We start from the raw sequence: 23,242 nt of genomic DNA, 5'->3' as shown, positions 1-23,242 counted from the left end.
GTTGTGCGGAGTGCATAGGTAGGAGAATATGAGGTCAAGGCAGTTGCCAACAGAGTGAGTAGAAGCGCTTGTCCATTGTTTTAGGTCAAAAGAGGAGGTTAGGCTCAGCAGCTTAGAAGTAGCGGGAGTGTTAAGATTAACAGGGATGTTGAAGTCACCAAGAATGATTTTTGGAATTTCAGAAGAGAGAAAGTAGGGTAGCCAGGCAGAGAAGTCATCAAGGAAATTTGATACCAGTCCAGGGGGCCGATAGATCACAGCAATTCTCAATGAAACTGGAGAAAACAGACGAATACAGTGAGCTTCAAATGAAGAGAGGGACAGAGAGGGGGGTGGATGAAGAACCTGAAAAGTGCTTTGAGGGGATAGGATTCCAACACCATCTCATTTCCGTCCACTAGGCCTGGGAGAGTCCACAGGAGGCCACCATAGGATAGAGAACCAGGAGAAGGAAGGTCAGATTCTTGAATCCAGGTCTCAGTAATTGCAAGTAGGTTCAGGGAGTTTGTGATAAATAGGTCATGGATGGTGGTGAGTTTGTTACAAACAGAGCAGGCATTCCAAAGGGCACAGGATAAGGGGAGGCTGGTTCTAGGCTGAAGAGGAATAGAAATTAGATTGTGTGGATTGCGGCTGCTATCAAGCTGTGGGGTAGAGAAGATGGGTGAAGGAGAGAGTTTAAGGAGAGAGGATGCAACTGTGAGAAGGAAAAGTAGGGAGTGCATGATACAGAGTGGTGAAATTGAGAGGAAGCCTGAATGAGAGATGAAAAAGTTTGATGAAGAATCAGGTCACCTGTAGCCTGTTTAGTGTTCTGCAGAAGTCTGTTGTATATTTTTCTTTGTGCATTCGCTGAAGTGCTGAGCGGAAATGTAATACTTAATCCAATATGAATACTTTATCCAAGATGATAGTTGCCAATGCAATCCCAGCCTGTGCATCCCCCAGGTAAGTAAATTTATACTGAGTTTGGGTGGGGGTATTGCCAATTAATTAGTCAGGATTGCATAGGAGGAACACATGGCTAACAGAATTAACTTCTCACACCAAGGCTCACTACAAGACACAGCAAGAGAGCATTAAGGTCAGAGTCGTAAAAATAGGAACAGTATCTCTAGTTCACCCATATTGTCCGCCAGGCTCCTGGCATTGGTGAACATGCCACGTAGTTTAGACCGGTCGCATACTATCCTCTTATTGGGTATTCTGAGATTGCAACTAAGATTTATTACTATACTTACCTTGGGTATATAACCTTGGGTTTATGTGCTTTAGTCAACCCATCACTAATGCCCCCAATACTACCCTCTGGAATATGTTCCACGCTGACTATCTCTACCTCTGGGTGCCCAAACCCCCCCCCCCCCGTCGCCTCATTTAAAAACCCCTCTAACTTTTTGGCCATCTTTACTCCCCTCTAACTTTTTGGTCATCTTTATTTTGCTGATCTGCACCCTCCTCATTTAGGTGCAGTCTGTCCCTTTTACTACTGGTTATCGACTGAAAAGTCGGCCCAGTCCTCCAGGAACCCAAACCCCTCCTTACTACACCAGCTCTTCAGCCAATTGTTTACTTCCCTAATGTCCCTCTGCCTTTCTGGTGTGGCTCGATGTACCGGTAGTTTGAAAGGATTTTTGGGTCAGTTCTAATAGCTCACAAAAAACATTGGACACATTTTAAGGTCATATTGGTTTATAGTAAAATGGCTTTGCAGTAAGAATTGCATTGTCAACATTCAGTTGCTATTCACATGCATACTTTGAGAAGTCTAAATGATTTCTGTCATTCTAAAATTGCCTGTGAGCAGACAAATTTTGTTAGACAACACCACTGGATAAAAATAACCTCATCATTACCATGTGTTCTCCATCTGGCCCAGAGTTCTGATGAGACCTGAAAATAATTTATCTTGCCAATTATGCATACTTGTTAGCAAACTGAATATTAGAAGAAATATGTAGCTTAGCAGCAGTTCTGAACCTTTGTTGAAAACGACATTGGTTGCCATAGCTTACAGGTGTGTGTTTTAAAATAACTGCCAGCTACAAAGGAAAGCTGTAGTGTTTTTTGTTCACATCTTTTAGACAACACTGAAAATTTGCCTGGGTAGGAAGGGGGTGAAAGTACCGGTATTAGAGCTGGTTCACACCACAAAAATGCACTCCAGATAAATTCCAGATGCTTTTTTTCCTGTTTTTTTTTTTTTTTTTTTTTTTAACTACTGGGGCTGGTGCGTTTTTGATGTGTTCCAGTGCAGGAAAAATGCAGCATGTTCTACTTTTTTTTTTTTTTCTGGAACCGGAAAGTCCTGGAACTGACTGCACTGGTGTGAACTATGCCATTGGAAGCCATATAACCTACTTTTCCATGCATTTTTGATGCAGAAAAAAACGCACTCCATTGCACACAAAGTCAGGGATCTCCAAACTACGTCCCTCCAGCTGTTGCGGAACTACACATCCTATAAGGCATTGTAAAACTCTGACATTCACAGATATGACTAGGCATGATATCAACTGTAGTTTGTGAACAACTGGAGGGCCATAGTTTGGATACTCCTGTGCTAAGTGGTTAAGGGATGCAGAATGAAGTATTTAGGTACATTGGGTTTTATTGCTGGCTTCAGATACTGTTTGGACAACTCCCTTCAGTTGACTGTACGTTGGAAACCAAGCTGTAAGGACAGCCCAGTATAACCCCTTCTGCTTCCAGCCTGTCTCAGTTATGTTTGCAAGTAGTAATAGGAGTGGATCATACAAGTGCTAGTGCCCTAGCATAATGGACATATTCTATCCTTGAAGAGAGAAAAAAAAATTCCTAATTTTTTTTTATCCATTTCTTTTTAATCTAGCAAGTTTCTCTAGTAATTGCAGATCCAGAAGGGGCTGATTTTTAGCTTTCCGTGTTGGCGCAATTTTAGCATTGTCACAAACGCCGTACGCGAACCCTGCTGAGAAGCAGCGGGGCTGGTCTGTAATGTGTCTTTTGGAACTGCACTCTGCTGAATTTGCAATGTGTTGGGTTAGCTGCAGAGTGCTTCACAGTCCGCGGCCCTGCTGCACCCATCTTGTGGAACCCTGTCCTTGAAGACTGTTTAGTAGGTATGCCCACTGGAGCAGTGAAAACTGCCCTTTGATTCTGCCTATCTACCCTATGATGTGCCTGTGATGGTGCCCCAGGGTTTGATCTGGACCTCATCCAGCAATTAGGGTGTCCACCGGCTCAAGCTATTGGACGCACAGTGGATAGGAAAAGGGGAACTGTGCCAGTTTTTGAAATGGGTGCTTTATGCTGCCTTTCCCATGGCTGTGCTGGCTACATCAGTACTCCCTAAGGTGGCCTGTACTGAATGTGGGGGCCTGCAAGTGTGCTTCTATGCCCTTTCTTCCCGAGCATGTCTTTAATTTATCTTTTTGCAGCCATAATTCCAAGACATGATGGATACTATTTCAGTTTTTATTGATGCGGTCAGCACATGCCTAGACTTTGAGTCATCAGTGTTCGGTCCGCCTATACAATTTGATACAAGAGGAATCAGAGGGCCCTGCTCATTAGAGCTTACAATCTAAAAAGGAAGGGTCAATTGATACAAACGGTAATAGCTGTGGTCGGCCTTACCAGTGTATTCCCTATTGTAACCAGTCTTTTGTATAGTGATTGGCCTAACCTGGATAAAGTCCCTGCACCTCCTAACTGTTTTGCCCAGCAATAGTCTATGGAGGAGGGGTTCCTAAAGAAATGGAGTGTCCCTGTTGTGGATCCAAACATTTCCTGACTCTCTTTTATGCCCCTAATGAGAACATTTACTTGTTTAAAAACCTGCTGGATATAAAGCTAGAAGCCTTTTCTAAGGCCTTATTCTCCCTTGCAGATGCTGCCCTGCAACCTGCTACTGTGACAATGCTCATCTGCCACACCTTAGTTGTCTGGTCCAAGTTATGTTCTGGGATCCTGGTGCTATCCAAACCTATCTTTCTAGTTTGCAGCAATGGGTTCTCATGCCCCTAGCCTTACACTGTTGTGTTATTTAGGTTGATTATATGGCAAATGTCCAGAATGAGTCTCCTTTTGGCACACATATGGAGGACTCTGGATGAAATATTGGTCTCTGGAGCATCAGTGTAAGGAATGCCTCCTGTGAATGCACTCTGACAGGGAAGTCTTTTGGGTGGGACCCTGGATCATTTTATCAAGGAGGTTACCAGAGGAAGATTTTGCCCCAGAAAAAGTCCATCTCCACCTGGAAAGCCCCCCTTCTCCAGAGGCTTGGAAGAGTTCCTTTTATTTATCTCGAGCCTTAAGCCCTGGACCCCCCAGTCCTGCAAATCCACAAGAAAGTTCTCCCCTTAAAGCGCATGTGATGATTCTGGGCCTTGGGATGATTTGGTTTTACTTTCAATGTTGGACCTATCGCCTGCAGGGTCATATGATCAATTTTTCAGTTAGACAATGCTACAGCAATGGCTTACATCAACCATCAGGGAGGAACCAGATTGCAGATATTCCTCTGTCAGGATATCCTTACTCGCAGATTCCTTTCTTACAGCCAACACCCCAGCGAGTCTGAGTTGCTGCCCTAGCTTGTAAAGAACCCTTTCTTGTGCCACACCAGGAAAAGGTTGTTTTGAGGCCCAGGGCGTCTTTCCCCCTCCCCTCCTCCTTTCACTTTAACCAGATCTCTGTCCTCCTAAACATCCTAAGGTGATTTCTCCTAACTGGCTGGATAGGGTATGTGCTGTTTATTATCCGCTGGCTCGACTGGCCCGACTGGCTTCTGTATACATACGGCGGCAGAATGGCACTGCTGCGCAAATTGCCGTGTATATACACTGTGGCTCCTTTAAAAGCCATAGCAGGTGCGTGACCCCTGCCGGCCATCCGCGATTGCATGCACGAGAGCAGGAACGGGGATTTGTGTGTGTAAACACACAAATTCCTGTCAGGGGAGGAGAAACAGATCATGTGTTCCTACTAAGTAGGAACAATGATATGTCTCCTCCCCCAGTCAGTCCAATCCCCTCAAAGTTAGAACACACCTAGGGAACACACATTTACCCCCTTGATCGCACCCCTAGTGTTAACCCCTTTCCTGCCAGTGACATTTATACAGTAATCTGTGGCTATTTTAGCTCTGATCGCTGTATAAATGTCAATGGTCCAAAAAAATTGTCCAATCTGTCCGCTGCAATCCCGATAAAAATCGCTGATCGCCGCCATTACTAGTAAAAAATTTTTTTTTTTTAAATGCCATAAATCTATCCCCTATTTTGTAGACGCTATAACTTTTGCGCAAACCACTCAATATACACTTATTGCGATTTATTTATTTATTTTTTTTTACCAGAAATCTGCAGAAGAATACATATTGGCCTAAACTGATGAAGACTTTTTTTTTTTCTTTTTAAAGTTGGTATATTTATTATAGCAAAAAGTAAAAAAAAAAGTGTTTTTTTTTTTCTCAAAATTGTCTTTTCCGTTGCTTATAGCGCAAAAAATAAAAACCGCAGAGGTGACCGAATACCCCCAAAAGAAAGCTCTATTTGTGGGAAAAGGACGTAAATTTTGTTTGGGTACGTCGCATGACCATGCAATTGTCAGTTAAAGCGATGCAGTGCCATATTGCAAAAAATGGCCTGGTCAGGAAGGGGGTAAATTCTTCCAGGGATTAAGTGGTTAAAGTAGAACTATAGGCAAAGGAAAAGCCTGTAGCTAAAGGAAGGGTTACAAGTCCATCCGTTTTTTTTGTTATGCCATCTTTGTACCATTGGGGAGGTTTACATTTACTTCCTGTCCCATAGCCAAACAGGAAGTGAGGAGATCCCTGCAAATTAAGGGAGTTCATTGGGGCACCCCAGGTCACCAAACCTAGTGTGCCCAATGGAAGATTTCTCCTCTATTGATTTTCTTGGTCAATAACCCAAAATTTGGGATTTTCTTTTCCTTTCACTTTCAATGATAATGGTAAACAGGAAAATGAGAGCGGGTAAATCACCCTAATATTCGCACAAACCGCGGTAACAACCTAATAGCTGTTCTAATCCATCTCCACTTTATCCAAAACTGAAAAAAGTTTTGCCTTTTAGTTATACTTTAAGTTTTACCAGGTGGATGTTCAGGCCTCAGCTGATGTCCACTTTGGTTGTAAAGTTCTTCAGTAGGCTCTGGTTAGCCACTTTATTTTCCTATTACTTCATCCTATGACCTTTAACCGCTTGCCGACCGGCTCACGCCAATATACGTTGGCAGAAGGGCACGTACAGGCAGATTAACGTACCTGTACATTGCCTTTTAAGAAGTGGTTTACAGGCGCGCGCGCCGTGACCTTCGTGAGTTGGATCGCAGGTTCCGCGGACTCTATGTCTGCGGGGATACCCGCGATCGTCTCACGGAGAGGAAGAACAGGGAAAAGCTAATGTAAACAAGCATTTCCCCGTTCTGCCTAATGACACTGATCACCGATCCCTGTAATCGGGAGCGGTGATCAGTATCGTGTCACACACAGCCACACCCACACACCCACACACCCACACACACACTTAGAATCACTCCCTAAGACACACTTACTGCCCCCTAGTGGTTAACCCCTTTACTGCCAGTGTCCTTTACACAGGAATCAATGCATTTGTATAGCACTGATTGCTGTATAAATGACAATGGTCACAAAAATGTCTGATGTGTCTGCCATAATGTCGCAGTCCCAATAAAAATCGCAGATCGCCACCATTACTAGTGAAAAAAAAAATAAAAAATGCCATAAAACTATCCCCTATTTTGTAGACGCTATAACTTTTGCACAAACCAATCAATAAATGCTTGTTGTGATGATTTTTTTTTACCAAAAATATGTAGAATAATACGTATCGGCCTAAACTGTGGGGGGAAAAAAAAAATGTATATGTATTTTTTGGGGATATTTATTATAGCAAAAAATATTGCATTTTTTTGTTTATAGCGCAAAAAATAAAAACCGCAGAGGTGATCAAATACCACCAAAAGAAAGCTCTATTTGTGGGGAAAAAAGGACGTCAATTTTGTTTGGGAGCAACGTCGCACGATGCGCAGTTGTCAGTTAAAGCGACGCAGTGCCGAATCACAAAAAGTGCTCTGGTCCTTGGCCAGCCAAATGGTCCGGGGCTTAAGTGGTTAATGTACTGTTAGTAAAACAGGATTTTTGACTTGTAAATGTCTTTTTACAAAATCCTTTTCTTGGAATAAATTAAGGCGCACTTATGACCCACTCCTACTATTGCTTGCAACATGCCTTAGGCAGGCTGGGAATGGAAGGGGTTTTATTTTTTTTTTTGTTTGCCAGTTTCCAATATCATGAAGGCAGCAGCATAACCCATTTTACCTGAAGACGTCATCCTGTGTTCCTTAACCACTTGACTTCTGGAAGATGCTTTTTGGCACTGCGTTACTTTACTTGACTATTGCGCAGTCATATAGTGCTGTACACAAAATAAATTTATATCATTTTTTTTTTTTCTCTCACACAAATGCATCTTTCTTTTGGTGATATTTGATCACCCCTGGGTTCTTTATTTTTTGCGCTATAAACCAAAAAAGACACATTTTGAAAATATTTTTTTTTTTACTTTCTGCTATAAAACATATTCAATACAAAAATGTTAAAAACATCAAATTTCTTCATAAATTTAGGCTAATCTTTATTTAGCTACATATTTTTGGTAAAAAAAAATCCCAACAAGCGTACATTTATTGTTTGGTGCAAAAGTTATAGTGTACAAACGATGGGGTGTGTGTGTGTGTGTGTGTGTGTGTGTGTGTGTGTGTATATATATATATATATATATATATATATATATATATATATATATATATATATATATACTGGAGTTTTTATTTATTTTATACTAGTAATGGCGGTAATCAGCAACTTATAATGGGATTGTGATTGTATGGTGGGAAATTTGACACTTTGTGGGATCCAGTGACACTAATACAGTGATCAATGCTAAAAATAAACTACACTGTCACTGTACTAATGACACCCAAAAAACAAAACAAACAGATCCTGTTGCCTTAAAGCATGTTATACAGCACCGTGCTGTGTAATTTGGCCCCTGAAGGCCAAGTATTCATAATAATTCCCCTGGGTCAATACCACTGGTGCAAGCCTAAGTTTGTGAAGAATGGCGATTGGCTAGAAGAATGTAACCTAGTCAATGAGATGTATAACCTGGGGATCAGTCAGTTAGTAGGTGTTTGCAGAGTTAATATAGAAATAGTTGTTCACTGATGCCCTCTGACAACTACTTTTAACTAGGTGTTTTGTTGTTCTTGCTTTGATTTGTGCTGCATGTGTTAAACTGGAGTGATATGAATGATTGTAGAACAGAAAGTTGTAAAAGTCCATGAGCAAAAAAAGAAAACTTATTTTTATACAATATACTTTTTTTTTAATTTATATATTATAATTCTTAAATTGTGCTCAACTGGCTAACTTACATGTTAGTAGCATTTTGTCTACAGTGGAAAGACTTGTGCATGTGAAATTAATATAAATATATATATTTATTTTTTTTTTGTATATATAGAGAGAGATTTTTAGTACTGTGCAAACGTTTCAGGCAGGTGTGAAGAAATGCTGTAAAGTAAGAATGCATTCAAAAATATATATTTTATTTTATTTTTTATCAATTTTAAAAAATGCAGTGTGTGCAAACAGAAGAAAAAAAAATCTAATTCAAAATTATTGGTTGAAATAAATGGTATTTTTTCAACCTATGTCAATAATTTTGGTGTAACTACCCTTCAATCGCATCAATGCATCAATCGCTTTTAAGCTCGGTTCACACTAGGTCGCCTGACAAGTAGCGTCCCGTTCAGTACAATGGAACCGTTCTAATCGGAGCGACGCAAGTCGCTCCGACTTAGAAAAAGGTTCCTGTACGACTTTGGGGGCGTCTTGCATAGACTTCTATACAGAAGTCGTTTGGCAAGTCGCCCGGGCAGTCGTGTGCAGGTCGCCTCGGTGAGGCGACCTGCAAGTCGTGCCGCCTCTGGTGTGAACCGAGGCTTAGGCAGTCAGGGATTTAATAGGATTAGGGTCAGGTGTGTAATTATACCAAACAGGTGATAATGAATTTCATATGTAGGTTGAAACACAGTCATTAATAAAAATTGGAAAAGCTGTGTTGGAGGTTTAAAACTGGGTGACAAACTCTGCTACTAAGGTGAGGTTGTGAAAGACCATTTCATGTCACATCATACACCATGGTAAGACTGAGCACAGCAACAAGACACAAGGTAGTTATACATCATCAACAAGGTCTCTCCCTGGCAAAGATTTCACAGCAGACTGTGGTTTCAAGATGTGCTGTTAAAGATTTTTGGAATAACCACAAAGAAATGGGCAAGTTGGAGGACTGTAGACGCGGTCATCATCAAGAAACCGTAATGCAGCAGATAAAAGGCACATCATGCTTACTTCATTGGAAGCTGTTCAGCAGTGCCATCAGCACAGAACTGTCAGAAACCAGTGAGACCCAGGTACACCCATCTACTCTCCAGCGACGTCTGGCCAGAAGTGGTCTTCATGGAAGAATTGTGAATAATAAGCCTTACCTCTGACGTGGAAACGAGTCTAAGTGACTCATTTATACACAAAACATAGGAACTGCAGAGCATGCGACATTTTTTTTCTGCACAGAACTGTACTGGGACAAGGATTTACCCCCTTCCTGACCAGAGCACTTTTTACAATTTGGCACTGCGTCACTTTAACTGCTAATTGCGCAGTCATGCAATGCTGTACCCAAACGAAATTTGTGTCCTTTTCTTCCCACAAATAGAGCTTTCTTTTGATGGTATTTGATCACCTCTGCCGTTTTTATTTTTTGCGCTATACACAGAAAAAGACCGAAAATTTTGAAAAAAATTGATATTTTCTACTTTTTGTTCTAAAAAAAAATCCAATAAACTAAATTTTAGTCATACATTTAGGCCAAAATGTATTCGGCCACATGTCTTTGGTAAAAAAAAATGTCAATAAGTGTATATTTATTGGTTTGCGCAAAAGTTATAGCGCCTACAAACTAGGGTACATTTTCTGGAATTTACACAGCCTTTAATTTTATGACTGCCTATGTCGTTTCTTGAGGTGCTAAAATGGCAGGGCAGTACAAAACCCCCCCAAATGACCCCATTTTGGAAAGTAGACACCCCAAGGAAATTGCTGAGAGGCATGTTGAGCCCATTGAATATTAATTTTTTTTTGTCCCAAGTGATTGAACAATGACAAAAAAAAAAAAATTACAAAAAGTTGTCACTAAATATGCCATGGGCATATGTGGAATTGCACCCCAAAATACATTCAGCTGCTTCTCCTGAGTATGGGGATACCACATGTGTGGGACTTTTTGGGAGCCTAGCCGCGTACGGGGCCCCGAAAACCAATCACCGCCTTCAGGATTTCTAAGGGCGTGAATTTTTGATTTCACTCTTCACTGCCTATCACAGTTTCGGAGGCCATGGAATGCCCAGGTGGCACAAACCCCCCCCCAAATGACCCCATTTTGGAAAGTAGACACCCCAAGCTATTTGCTGAGAGGCATGGTGAGTATTTTGCAGCTCTCATTTGTTTTTGAAAATAAAGAAAGACAAGAAAAAACTTTTTTTTTTTTCTTTTTTCAATTTTCAAAACTTTGTGACAAAAAGTGAGGTCTGCAAAATACTCACTATAACTCTCAGCAAATAGCTTGGGATGTCTACTTTCCAAAATGGGGTCATTTGGGGGGGGGGGGGGGGGGGGGGGGGGTTTGCCACCTGGGCATTCCATGGCCTCCGAAACTGTGATAGGCAGTGAAGAGTGAAATCAAAAATTTACGCCCTTAGAAAGCCTGAAGGCGGTGCTTGGTTTTCGGGGTCCCGTGCGCGGCTAGGCTCCCAAAAAGTCCCACACATGTGGTATCCCCGTACTCAGGAGAAGCAACAGAATGTATTTTGGGGTGTAATTTTACATATTCCCATGGCATGTTTGAGCAATATATCATTTAGTGACAACTTTGTTCAAAAAAAAAAAAATTGTCTCTTTCCCGAATATTTGTCACAATATAAAATATTCGATGGACTCGACATGCCTCTCAGCAAATAGCTTGGGGTGTCTACTTTCCAAAATGGGGTCATTTGTGGGGGTTTTGAACTGTCCTGGCATTTTATGCACAACATTTAGAAGCTTATGTCACACATCACCCACTCTTCTAACCACTTGAAGACAAAGCCCTTTCTGACACTTTTTGATTACATGAAAAAATTATTTTTTTTTTGCAAGAAAATTACTTTGAACCCCCACACATTATATATTTTTTTTAAAGCAAATGCCCTACAGATTAAAATGGTGGGTGTTTCATTTTTTTTTTTCAGCACAGTATTTGCGCAGCGATTTTTCAAACGCATTTTTTGGGGAAAAAACACACTTTTTTAAATTTTAATGCACTAAAAACACACTATATTGCCCAAATGTTTGATGAAATAAAAAAGATGATCTTAGGCCGAGTACATGGATACCAAACATGACATGCTTTAAAATTGCGCACAAACGTGCAGTGGCGACAAACTAAATACATTTTTAAAAGCCTTTACAGGTTACCACTTTAGATTTACAGAGGAGGTCTACTGCTAAAATTACTGCCCTCGATCTGACCTTCGCGGTGATACCTCACATGCATGGTGCAATTGCTGTTTACATTTGACGCCAGACCGACGCTTGCATTCGCCTTAGCGTGAGAGCAGGGGGGACAGGGGTGCTTTTTTTTTTTTTTTCTTTATTATTTTTTTGCTTTTTTTATCTTATTTTTAAACTGTTCCTTTCATATTTTTTTTTTTTTTTTTAAATCATTTTTATTGTTATCTCAGGGAATGTAAATATCCCCTATCATAGCAATAGGTGGTGACAGGTACTCTTTTTTGAAAAAATTGGTCTATTAGACCCTAGATTTCTCCTCTGCCCTCAAAGCATCTGACCACACCAAGATCGGTGTGATAAAATGCTTTCCCAATTTCCCAATGGCGCTGTTTACATCCGGCAAAATCTAAGTCAGAAAATGCTCGTAGCTTCCGGTTTCTTAGGCCATAGAGATGTTTGGAGCCACTCTGGTCTCTGATCAGCTCTATGGTCAGCTGGCTGAATCACCGGCTGCATTCTCAGGTTCCCTGTTGAGACAGGAGAGCCAGAGAAAAACACAGAAGACGGGGGGGGGGGGGGGGGGGGCATTCCCTCCCACTGCTTGTAAAAGCAGTCTAGAGGCTAATTAGCCGCTAGGATTGCTTTTACATGAAAGCCGACCGCTGGCTGAAAAGAATGATACCAAGATGATACCTAAACCTGCAGGCATCATTCTGGTATAACCACTCAAAGTCGTGAATGGCGTACCTGAAGACAAAAAAATGGTTAACAATAAAGCACAGTAAACGGTAAAGTATAAAAAATTGCAGACCTGAAAAACAAACATGATAAAACATAACAACAATAAAACATTGCAGAATAGAATATAGTAAAAAAGAGCAGAACAATAAAACTACTATTTTTTTTTATTTTATATTTTTGTATGTTTTTTTTTTTACACTTTTTTTTGTAACTAACTTTTATAACTGTAACCAGTTCCAGGTTCGGGTCTCTCAAAATGTAATGGCATCTTGGGAGACCCTGTGAAAGTGTGCCTAGTCTGTGCAATGCTGTACCCTACGCTAATACGCAACTAGTGAATGGTAGCGTTCAAAACATTCACCAATGCAAAGACCAGGATTGTCAGGACAGGAGGGACAATAATAGCGGGTGTCAAGCCTATATCCGCGCTTGGTGCAGACACAACATGTTTTTTGGGGGGGTTCGTTGGGTAGGGGTACTCGGGAGGACATAAAAATGCCTCTCATGCAGCCGACTGCATTTGGTTGGGGATGTGAATGGGGGAAGTACGGGCGCTGCAGAAGTGGTGGGTTCCCAATTAGGATTGGCGAATGCAGCAGGAAGGGTACTATGGGCCTGTGTTTGTCTTTTTGGTGGCAGCGGGACACTACTTGTGCTTGCCACCTCACCAGCTTGAACTGCATTTATGGAACTCGCCACGTCACCAAGTGTTACTGCAGTGCTGGTTTGACTACGACCGGGGTGTACTAGGCCGCTGGCGCTTGCCAGTTCAATAAAAAGCTACCAAAAAAACTGTTAGCAATCGCAGGGATCAGGCCTATGCGTTTAGTGTTTTGTAAGTGACAGTGATCGATCGATACTGCACTTGGGTGGGCTGGGCGGAGGGGTAAAACGCAGGTGCTAGCAGGTATCTGGGCTGATCCCACTAACACTACGTTTTTGGGAACCCTAAACTGCTGGGGACGCTAGTATAGATCTGATCGGATCAGATATTGATGCGTTCAGATACTATACCACTAAGGAAGGTGTACGGTGCGTGCGTGGGTGTTAGCGCGACTGGCACTAACCTGACGCTGCCTGGGGCTGGTGCTTGCCAGTTCACCGAAACGCTACCAAAAAAACTGTTAGCGATCGCAGGGATCAGGCCTGACTCTGCGAACGCTGCAGTTATGCGTTTAGCATTTTGTAAGTGACAGTGATCGATCGATACTGCACTTGGGTGGGCTGGGCCGGGCGGAGGGGCAAAACGCAGGTGCTAGCGGGTATCTGGGCTGATCCCACTAACACTGCGTTTTTGGGAACCCTAAACTGCTGGGGACGCCAGTATAGATCTGATCGGATCAGATATTGATGCGTTCAGATACTATACCACTAAGGGAGGCGTATGCTGCGTGCGTGGGTGTTAGCGGTACTGGCGCTAATCTGACGCTGCCTGGGGCGACGCACATCACCGCCGGGCGATCAGGGGGCTAAACCTTTATTCGGTAATAAACGGCGGGTGCCCTGACACTATGAAAAATAAACCAACTAACCAGCGTCACCCGTAACGGTTATACGGTGATCAGTGGTGAAAGGGTTAACTAGGAGGCAATCAAGGGGTTAAAACATTAGATAGTATATGGGGGTCCCTGTCGCTATAAAACGCTGACGGCGAACCTAAATATTTACGTTCCTAACTAGCGTCACCAGCGACACTAATACAGCGATCAGAAAAATGATCGCTTAGTGACACTGGTGACGGGGTGATCAAGGGGTTAAAAAACTTTATTAGGGGGGGTTAGGATGGTACCCTAGATCTAAAAGGGGGCTAACACTCACTGTCCTACCACAGTAACTGTCACTGACACCCTGCAGTAATCAGAAAAAAAAAAAATTGGTGTCAGTGTTACAGGGAGGGGGGAGGGGGGAGAATCGGGGGTGTTTTGTGTGCCTGGCATGTTCGCGTGTGTGTGTGTACACTTACATGTCTTCTCTCCTCGGCGCTAGAACGGAAACTGCCGAGCCGAGGAGAGATGACATCACATCCTCTGCCTGTGTGTACTATACACAGGCAGGGGATGTTCCTCATTGGCTGGGAGCGATCGCGAGGGGGGGGCCACGATCGGATGGTCTCTCCCTCGTCTCTCATCGCTCCTAGACAAATGCCGACCGCCGCTGGCACGGGGGGGGGGGGTTGTCCGATCGGACCCCCCGCCCGCGGGAAGGCAATCACGTATGGGTACGTGATTTTGCCTGCCCGTGCCATTCTGCTCACGTATATAGACGTGAGGCGGTCGGCAAGTGGTTAAGAGATATTCAGAGTGCATGCAGCCGATTACATCATCGGCACATGCACTCTGAAGGTCCGGCTTATAGAGCCAGACCTGGCAGCTCCCGCTCGTATGCGTGGGAGTGACGTCATCGCTGCTCCAGCCACTGAACCCGTAATAAACACCGGGGGAAGATGTCAGCCATCTCAGCGGTGAGCATGTACCGCTGGAAGGGCTTCATGCTAAGGTATTTTATAATGTGCTAATATGTGATGCATACTAGCACATTATGCCATTGTCTTGCTAATCATACTTACCTAGGTGGATGCAGCATCTGACCGAGGCTGCATCTGAGCCCTGGCATCTCTGCACTGAGAACCGAGCCATCGAATACCACCAATGGCTTGGTTCTCACTCCTCCCCGAGCGGAGAGATGCTGGCCGTCAGCCAGCATCTCTCCTGCTCTGATCCTCCATGCTCATTGGAGCGCTGAGCTGTGGAGGGGTGGGGAGCGACCGCCTCAGCGGCTTGCTGAGACTGCCATCAGTCAAGGCAGCTGGCCGATCCAGACTTCAGAAGTCGTGGTGACACACTGCCTCGACTGATTGTAGTGACGTCAGCGGACAGCAGACCACTCTCCACTGAAAACAGGTCACAGGAGTGCAAAACTAATTGCACTCCTGTGACTCAGAGGAGAAGCCCAGCCTAAAAAGCTCAGACTGGACTTCTCTTTAACCACGTCAGCCCCGAAAGGATTTACCCCGTTCCTGACCAGAGCATTTTTTGCGATTCTGCACTGTGTCGCTTTAGCCAACGATTGCGTGGTCGCGCGGTGTTGTACCCAAACAAAATCTACCTTTCCCCCCCCACAAATAGAGCTCTTTTGGTGGTATTTGATCACCTCTGCAGTTTTTATTTTTTGCACTATAAAAAAAAAAGACCGGACAATTTTGAAAAAAAAAAAGCAATATTTTGTGCTATAATAAATATCCCCCGAAAAATATATAAAAAACAAGTTTCTTCCACAGTTTAGGATATGTATTCTTCTACATATTTTTGGTATAAAAAAAAAAAAAAAAAAAAAAAAAAAAAAAAATCGCAATAAGTGTATATGGATTGATTTGCGCAAAAGTTATAGCGTCTACAAAATAGGGGGTAATTTATGGCATTTTTATTATGATTTTTTTTTTAAACTAGAAATGGTGGCGATCTGCAATTTTTATCGGGACTGCGACATTATGGCAGACAGATCGGACACTTTTGACACTATTTTGTAACCATTGACATTTATACAGCGATCAGAGCTACAAATAGCCACTGATTACTGTATAAATGGCACTGGCAGGGAAGGGGTTAAATAGGGGGCAATCAAGGGGTGTTCCCTGGATGTGTTCTAACTGGGGGGCTCACTACCGTTCTGCCTCTCCTCACCGCAATCGCGGGCCACCGGCGGCAAATTAAAAGGGACGTACGGGTACACCCTTTTGCCTGCCCATGCCATTCTGCTGACATAAATCAGCGTGTGGCAGTCGGCAAGTGGTTAAAGTGTTAACGCACAAAAAAAAAAAAAATTCAGAGCCTGTTCCCTTATAGTAGTTGTAAACCCTTTAAAATCACTTTTTACTACAGGCAAGCCTATAAATAAGGCTTAACTGCAGCTACCCTGGATATCACCTAAACCTTCACGGTTTAAGAGATATCCCCTGTATCTGCATGTGCCAACGTCATCGGCACGTGCACTAAAGCAATGGCATGTACATGCCGTTGCTTCAGTTAGTGGCGGCTTCCATGTGAATGCGGGGGAGTGACATCGTGGCTCCGCCCAATCACAGCGCTGCAGCCCACGATACCTGGAAATAACTCCGGGAGTGATGTCGCCAGCGGGAACGATGTTCGAGGACCGCGGCAGGGGCTTCGATCTAAGGTAATTCATAATAAGCTAGTATGCTATGCATACCAGCTCATTATGCCTTTGTCTTGCAGGTTTTTTTTTGTTCGTGGGTATACAACCATTTTAAAGCGGATTAAACAGCACAGTGCTTGTGCTGTGTAATCTGCCCCCCTCTAAACGGTAAAAAATAAAACCTGGCTGATCCCATTACTTCCTGTGTCCCCCTCTCTGCGCTGACCACAATAATCAGGGCTGCTGAGCCCTGACAAACGTGGTCAGTTTATGTCCCTCTGTCATCTGCAGCTCTCCCCCTCCTCCCTGCCAGCTCTGTCTGTTTCTACCCCCCATCCCCACCGCTTTTAGTATAATAAAAAAAAAAAAAAAAAACAAACACACACCACACACACACCTTAGTCACTGCCACCCCTTCCTATTATAGGTAGGCATACCACACTGTGTAAGTTTTTTTTCCTAAAAACGAGGATAGTAAATACATCTTTAGGGCCATCTTCAGGCCAGCCACGTGAATCATGGCTGCTTCACATCTCCAAGCCAGGGGCTTCTGTGTGAGGGGCTGAGTGGCCACGTGACCTCCCCAGCTGACACCAGTGGGACATCTTGGCCCCTCCTGCCGTAGCCATGTATCGAAGCTGTAAAGTGGCCGCGAGTCACGTGACTAGCCTGAAGGATTGCCCTAAAATGGTATTTACAATCATTTTATTTTTTTTTAAGAAAAGACTTAGTGTGGAGTTAAACACTTTAAGCAGTCCCAGACTATTTTAAAGAAGGTCTGTAAAGTTGGCTCAGATAAAATGTTCTCTCTTACTATTTTCAGTGTATACAATGCATTTGTAGTGAACCCATTTTATTTAAAAAAAAAAATAAAAAATTGTGCAGAGGTTTATTTTATGTATGCGAGACTCTTGCATGTGACACAGTAATGTAATATAAGCATATTTTAGGGATACAGGAAGGCTTTTTGCTTTAGTTAACCATGCCTCTTGCAGCCCCTCCTGCTCTACTTACTACTCTAGTTAAGGTTCCCAAACATACCCCAGCCACAATGAAAACCACGTCCACTGTTTCACACAGTGCACTAAGCACACTATTCTCCTCCCCCCCCCCCCCCCATCAAGCAATGGGACCCAGCTTATGATTTTGCACACAGATTTCATAAAACGCAGCTAAACTTGGGCGTAGACCTCCTTCTACAGTTTCCCCTGGGGTAAATGTTATCCTATTAAGCGCTGACTCCCTTTCCCTCTCAGGTACACCAGCAGCTATCTGGGAAATGCACTGGTTTGGTCACTCCTCATCCTAGTAACAGAGAACAAACTTGTGGAGAATGATGCAGCAGATGATACCCTAAGATAGGGAGGTGGAAGACTTTATGAAGACTGCAGGATCAGAATTTAAGCCTAGGTTCACATTCATGCGATTTGACATGTCAAATCGGCAGCTATTGCCAACAATGGCACCGTCTAAATCGGTGCAACGCCCACTTTGTGGCGCCGCACTGATTCCCAAAAGTAGTTTCTGTACTACTTTTGCAACTTCAGTAGCATTGCCGGGTTGAAATCGCACAATTTCAAACCCGCTCCAATGTGATCCTAGGCTAACTCAGACTGAAATGTCTCAGAAGTGGTGCAAACTGATTCAGTTACCATTTCCTGAGTTTGCCCCCTGGATTCATGGCAGCCGCCACAAGAGCCTGTCGATCCCTATACAGTACATTCTCACCTTAAAGCGCAACTCCACTTTTGTTGAGGAAAAAAACATCCCCCCCCAGTGATCTATGCACATTGCAAGGATTATAACAACCTTTGTCTCAGATTCCTACCTTTTGTTATTCTGAAGAAATCCATGTGTTTGTCTGTGCCTCTGTACTGAGTGGGTCTAATGGGAGTGGTTTTATAATTATCAGTCAGCTGTGGCAGCTGCAGGGCACTAATGAGCAAAGCTGCTGAGCCTGCATCCCTTTAGACGTGTTCCTATTGGAAGTATCTCACCAAAAATTACATTTTGTTGCAGGGGATGCCTGAAATCTAACTCATATCTTAGGTAGACTTCTGGGAAAATTGGTGAGCCAATCACTTAAGCAGGAAATGTTTGAGGAGTGGTCAGTACACATTCAGCGTACAGCACTCCATATTGCTTTGCATTAATAGAAAATTACAGCGGCTGCAGATTGAAAAGGAAAGGTACTTTTTAATAACATTTAATTACAATAGGACTTGTATCTCAGTTGTACTTGCTATATTATTTTTTTTTCCTTTATGTGCCATTTTGTTTTCCCCACAAAAAGTGGAGTTACCCTTTAAAAATGTTTTGTATGCATTCTGGGCTCACCTGGCAGTGAACAGGCTTGCTCAGCTATAGCCCATGGAGGATGAATTCACTAGGAAGTGGATTATGTCCTTGGTGGATGTGGCTCTCTTTTTTCCAACAAGAACCGTGCAAGTCTAGTGGATGACATTCTGGGTTTTTAGGGATGCTGACAAGTGTCTGGAGGCACTCTAGTAAAAGGGTCTTTTGCCATTGTAGGTGCAGTTTTGCAGCCAGCAGTTGCAGCTATCGGAGCTGCCAGAGCCTTAAAATTGGAGCACAATGTCCAAAGGGTTTGATGGCCCCAGAAGTGATGCCACTTTGTGCTAATGTCTAATAGATTTACCAGAACTATGGAATAGCAAGACCTATCTATCCTTTCACTGTATATTGTATCCAATAAGGCAGGCCCTTGCACTACAGCAGGGGTGTCCAACCCACAGGCCGCATGCAGCCTAGGCCCTTCTGTAGAGGCATCAGGGACACTGTGCAAATGCACACACATCATATTTGATGGGTGTGGTGTGTGCGCTCTCTAATTAGAGATCAGCTTATAAACTGCTCCCTGCGTCTTACTGGTTTTCATGTCCTAAATCTTCATACAGTACCTAGAAGTCCTGTTTTTTTTTTTTTTCTTTGGACTACAGCAGGCTAAAAGTAAGGCCTTGTTCTAAAGAATGAAAGCTTTTATTTTTCTGCAACAGAGGTACATTAATGGCATATTGGTACCTATATACCGTGATATTTCCTCCTTACCAGAGGTTTCTACGGTTTGCAGTGAAGGATCATCTTTTTCAGTTTGTGGCCCTGCTGTTCAGCCTATGCAGAGGCCCCAGAACATTCACCAAGGACATGTCTTCCAATTCTGGGCCTGCTATGAACCCAAGAGGTTTCTGTTCTGGGGTACTTGGATAAATTGCTTCTGAGGGAGCAATCTGCTCATTTACTGGAGTACAATGGGTCTCTTAGTGGATGAACTTGAGAGGTTTGGATGGGTTCTCAATACCCAGAAACCTGCATCGTGCCCAGCAGTTAGAATATCCTGGATACTGTCCAGACGAGTGATTTTTTTTTTCCCCCTCCAGAAAAATGCCTTAAAGTGTTTTGAGGGGAAAAAAAAAAAAAAAAAACCCCCGCTGGTAATAGCATTCTATTTTTTTTCCACCTTTTACTACAAAAACACAAAAAGTTTGAGCGTTTCTGCTGGAAAAACAGTCCAACGCTATATAAAAACTTTAATTTTTTTTGCTCCTAGACGCTGAAGCTCAAAAACACTAATAGCCTAAAGTAGTGTACATAGACACAGGATAACACTTCATTTCTAGAAGAAAAAAAAAAATAAACAGTGCATGGAGCCTAAATGTTATTGATTGCCCCAGGAGAACATGGTATTCAAACATCGTGAACACATCAATGGATAGGCCTGACCTATTGCAAGGGCCTATCTTCCATCCTTCTTTGCATAGCTATTGAAGCCAGAGTCTTGAGAGGCAGGGGAGTCCCTGATTCTGCTATTCCTACCCTTCTAAAAGCCAGGAAAAGAATTTAAAAGGATAAGTTAACCATTACAGAAAATCTGTATGGTGAACTTACACTGGACCCCCTGGTCTCACTGACCTGGAGTCCCACGATCATCAGCTGTGACATCGGGTTGCCCGCTTTACCTGGTTGTCATTACGTCAGCTCATAGGGTTTCAGAATTAGTGGCACTTTCCTGTACTTCACTATGACAAAGTGGTTCTTTGACTTTAGCGGTCTTTCCATCTCAATAAGGATGTAATCTTACCTTCTTTGCCACAAGACTCAGCCAAGATGGTCATCACCTTTTCTGTTTGGTTACACATTCCCCATTTTCCTCCTCACCAATGCTGTGGTTACTCAGCATTGCCAATTTGCACCTTTCCTTTGGTGAAAACCTGAGCTATGTAGGCAAGCCAAAGTGCTTACCACAAACATAGCTCTGCTCCGTTTTATTAAAAGGGATACACATTTGAGGAGATTTACTAAAACTGATTTATGCAAAAAAAAAAAATCTGGTGCAGCCCTGTATAGAAACCAATCAGCTTCCAGGTTTTATTGTCAAAGCTTAATTGAATAAGCGGTTAGAATCTGATACAGCTGTGCATGCTAGCCAATCAGCTGCTGAGTGCTCAAGTTTTAGTAAAATCACCTCCAGTGTGGGTTACCTGGACAATCTCCTGCTAAAGGATTTTTTTCTTCCTATCCAACATTGTAGTGATTCGGTTGGATTCTCAACCTTTAAAATATCACTGGAAGAGAGTGCCTAGGCCTAACCTTGGATAGTGTCCTGTGCTGAATCTTTCAGGCCCCAAAACTCAAAGCAAGCAAGGGCCAGGAGACATGTGCTTAGACCTCAGAACTTGCCTTAGAGTAAAATGCTTTCATCTCCTCCTGCAATGAAAAAGCCCATGTCCACAGCAACAGACATTATAGCCAAAAGGTCTCTGCTTACCTTGATTATACAAATACCAGGTCCTTACTCACTCTAGAGACAAGGTGTTGGCCAAGCTACAATTGCTCCCAACTGGAGCTGAACTGCTGATGTCAACTGACAATGCACAGACATTTGTAAAGCAAAATTTGTTGTGTGCAGTTGTGCCTTCACCATAACATGCCAATATGAACATACTTGGCTCTGTGTGCCCTTCTTCAGTGGTGAATAGTCCAGCCTCTAGTTGCCAATTCCCTACCACAGACCCCACCACTCCTCGCTGGCCACTTAATAAATCCTTGTTGACATCAATGGCTGTTATGTCCAAAATAACCAGCTCTATTCTTAGTGTGGGACTTAGTCTTTGAGGGCTGTCTACACAAAATCTTAGGAACGGCATTTCTGCCCTTCAGCCTCCATGAGCTAGTTTATGTGGCTTAGAATGTATGGTTTTGGCACAAGCCACCTGGTAAGCCTGTAAGTGATCCTGCTACACCAATGCTGCCTGTGAGAAAATAATTCTGCCACATTAAGTACAGTTATGCCGCGTATACACGAGCGGACTTTATGGCAGACTTTGTCCGGCATACTTTGACGGACTTTTCGAATGAACGGACTTGCCTACACACAATCAACCAAAGTCCAAAGGATTTGTATGCGATGACGTACGACCGGACTAAAACAAGGAAGTTCATAGCCAGTAGCCAATAGCTGCCCTAGCGCCGCTTTTTGTCCGTCAGACTAGCATACAGACGAGCGGAGTTTGACCAGACTCAAGTCCATCGGACAGATTTGAAATGTTTCAAATCAAAGTCCGTTAAACTTTTGAGAAAACAAAGTCCGCTGGAGCCCACACACGATCGAATTGTCAGACGAAATCCGGTACGCCGGACCGAGTATGCCGTAAAGTCCGATCGTGTGTACGCAGCCTTAGATGAGGACATAAAGAATGCAGAAACATTCATAATTCAAAAGCTACAGAATAACTTAGAACACAGTTAAAATATTTTATTTTATTGTGATTCTTGATCCACCAACCATTTCACAACCCCTGTTTCAAGTACAAACAATGTCATTACAATACAATATACATGGAAACTGTCAAAGTGTGTTGCATTCACAGGAACCAAAGATAACTTAGATGAATATCAACTGCCTTTACAATAAGTGGCAACATCTGCCAGTTTGAGGTGAAAATTCATCTATGAACCTTGTGCTTCCAACTCAGAAGGCTGTATATCGGGCTCTTCATCATTGTAAATATTTTCAGCCTGCAATTAATACAGTAAAATGTCAGTCTCAAGCATACATTAGTTCATCAAAATTCCTAAGGCTTGTTATAACCCCCCCAGTGACCCTGTGTGCTCTTAAAAATCGGTGCTGTGGTCTGAACGCTGAAGACGCTGAACCCCCCACAGCTCATTCTGCTACCTGGTAAACACCTAGCCCACTTTCTCTTGCAAGCTTTTGGATGATTACAATATCAGTTGGCTGGTCGATTGCGTTATGGGAATGACAGGGGCTCAGAAAGAGCACTCATTCACAAAAACACAAGTTCACAATTTGTCAGAGAGTAGTGTAGTAGCTTCCAGTGTGTGCTGTTGTCAGCTTGTGTTTTGTGAATGGCAGACGCTGCACCCCAGCAGCTGCCATTCACACGATCCAAGCTCTTACCTATTGCTATAGTCATCGTTGATCTAGCTGGTGGCTGTGGGAGATTGCATGCTCAGACTTGTGTAAATTACCGTATTTATCGGCGTATAACACGCACTTTTTTCCCCTTAAAATCAGGGTGAAATCGTGGGTGCGTGTTATACGCTGATACCCACTAATTGTGAGCTATCGGCGGTGATCGCCGCTGACATTCACATAACACGTAGTTTTAAATATGGCGCCGCGGAGTTCGGAGGGACTCGGCGGAGCTGAACGAGCGCCGC

The 23,242-nt window shown here is 43.1% G+C and overlaps 1 protein-coding gene across 1 annotated transcript in view; it reads right to left on the bottom strand.

Moving 5' to 3' along the window:
* Positions 1-22,298: 22,298 nt before the first annotated feature.
* The window catches only part of RBBP7 (RB binding protein 7, chromatin remodeling factor), a 44,356-nt gene continuing 43,412 nt past the window's right edge, over positions 22,299-23,242 (bottom strand). Inside the window, exon 12 of the mRNA XM_073615189.1 lies at positions 22,299-22,576. Within this exon, the coding sequence (XP_073471290.1) occupies positions 22,508-22,576 (69 nt within the window). The 3' untranslated portion in view covers positions 22,299-22,507. The remainder of the gene's footprint in view (positions 22,577-23,242) is intronic.

The sequence above is a fragment of the Aquarana catesbeiana genome, linkage group LG02 (genome assembly GCF_042186555.1).
Source record: "Aquarana catesbeiana isolate 2022-GZ linkage group LG02, ASM4218655v1, whole genome shotgun sequence".
Classification (NCBI taxonomy): Eukaryota; Metazoa; Chordata; class Amphibia; order Anura; family Ranidae; genus Aquarana; species Aquarana catesbeiana.
This window is presented reverse-complemented; position numbering and strand designations above follow the sequence as displayed.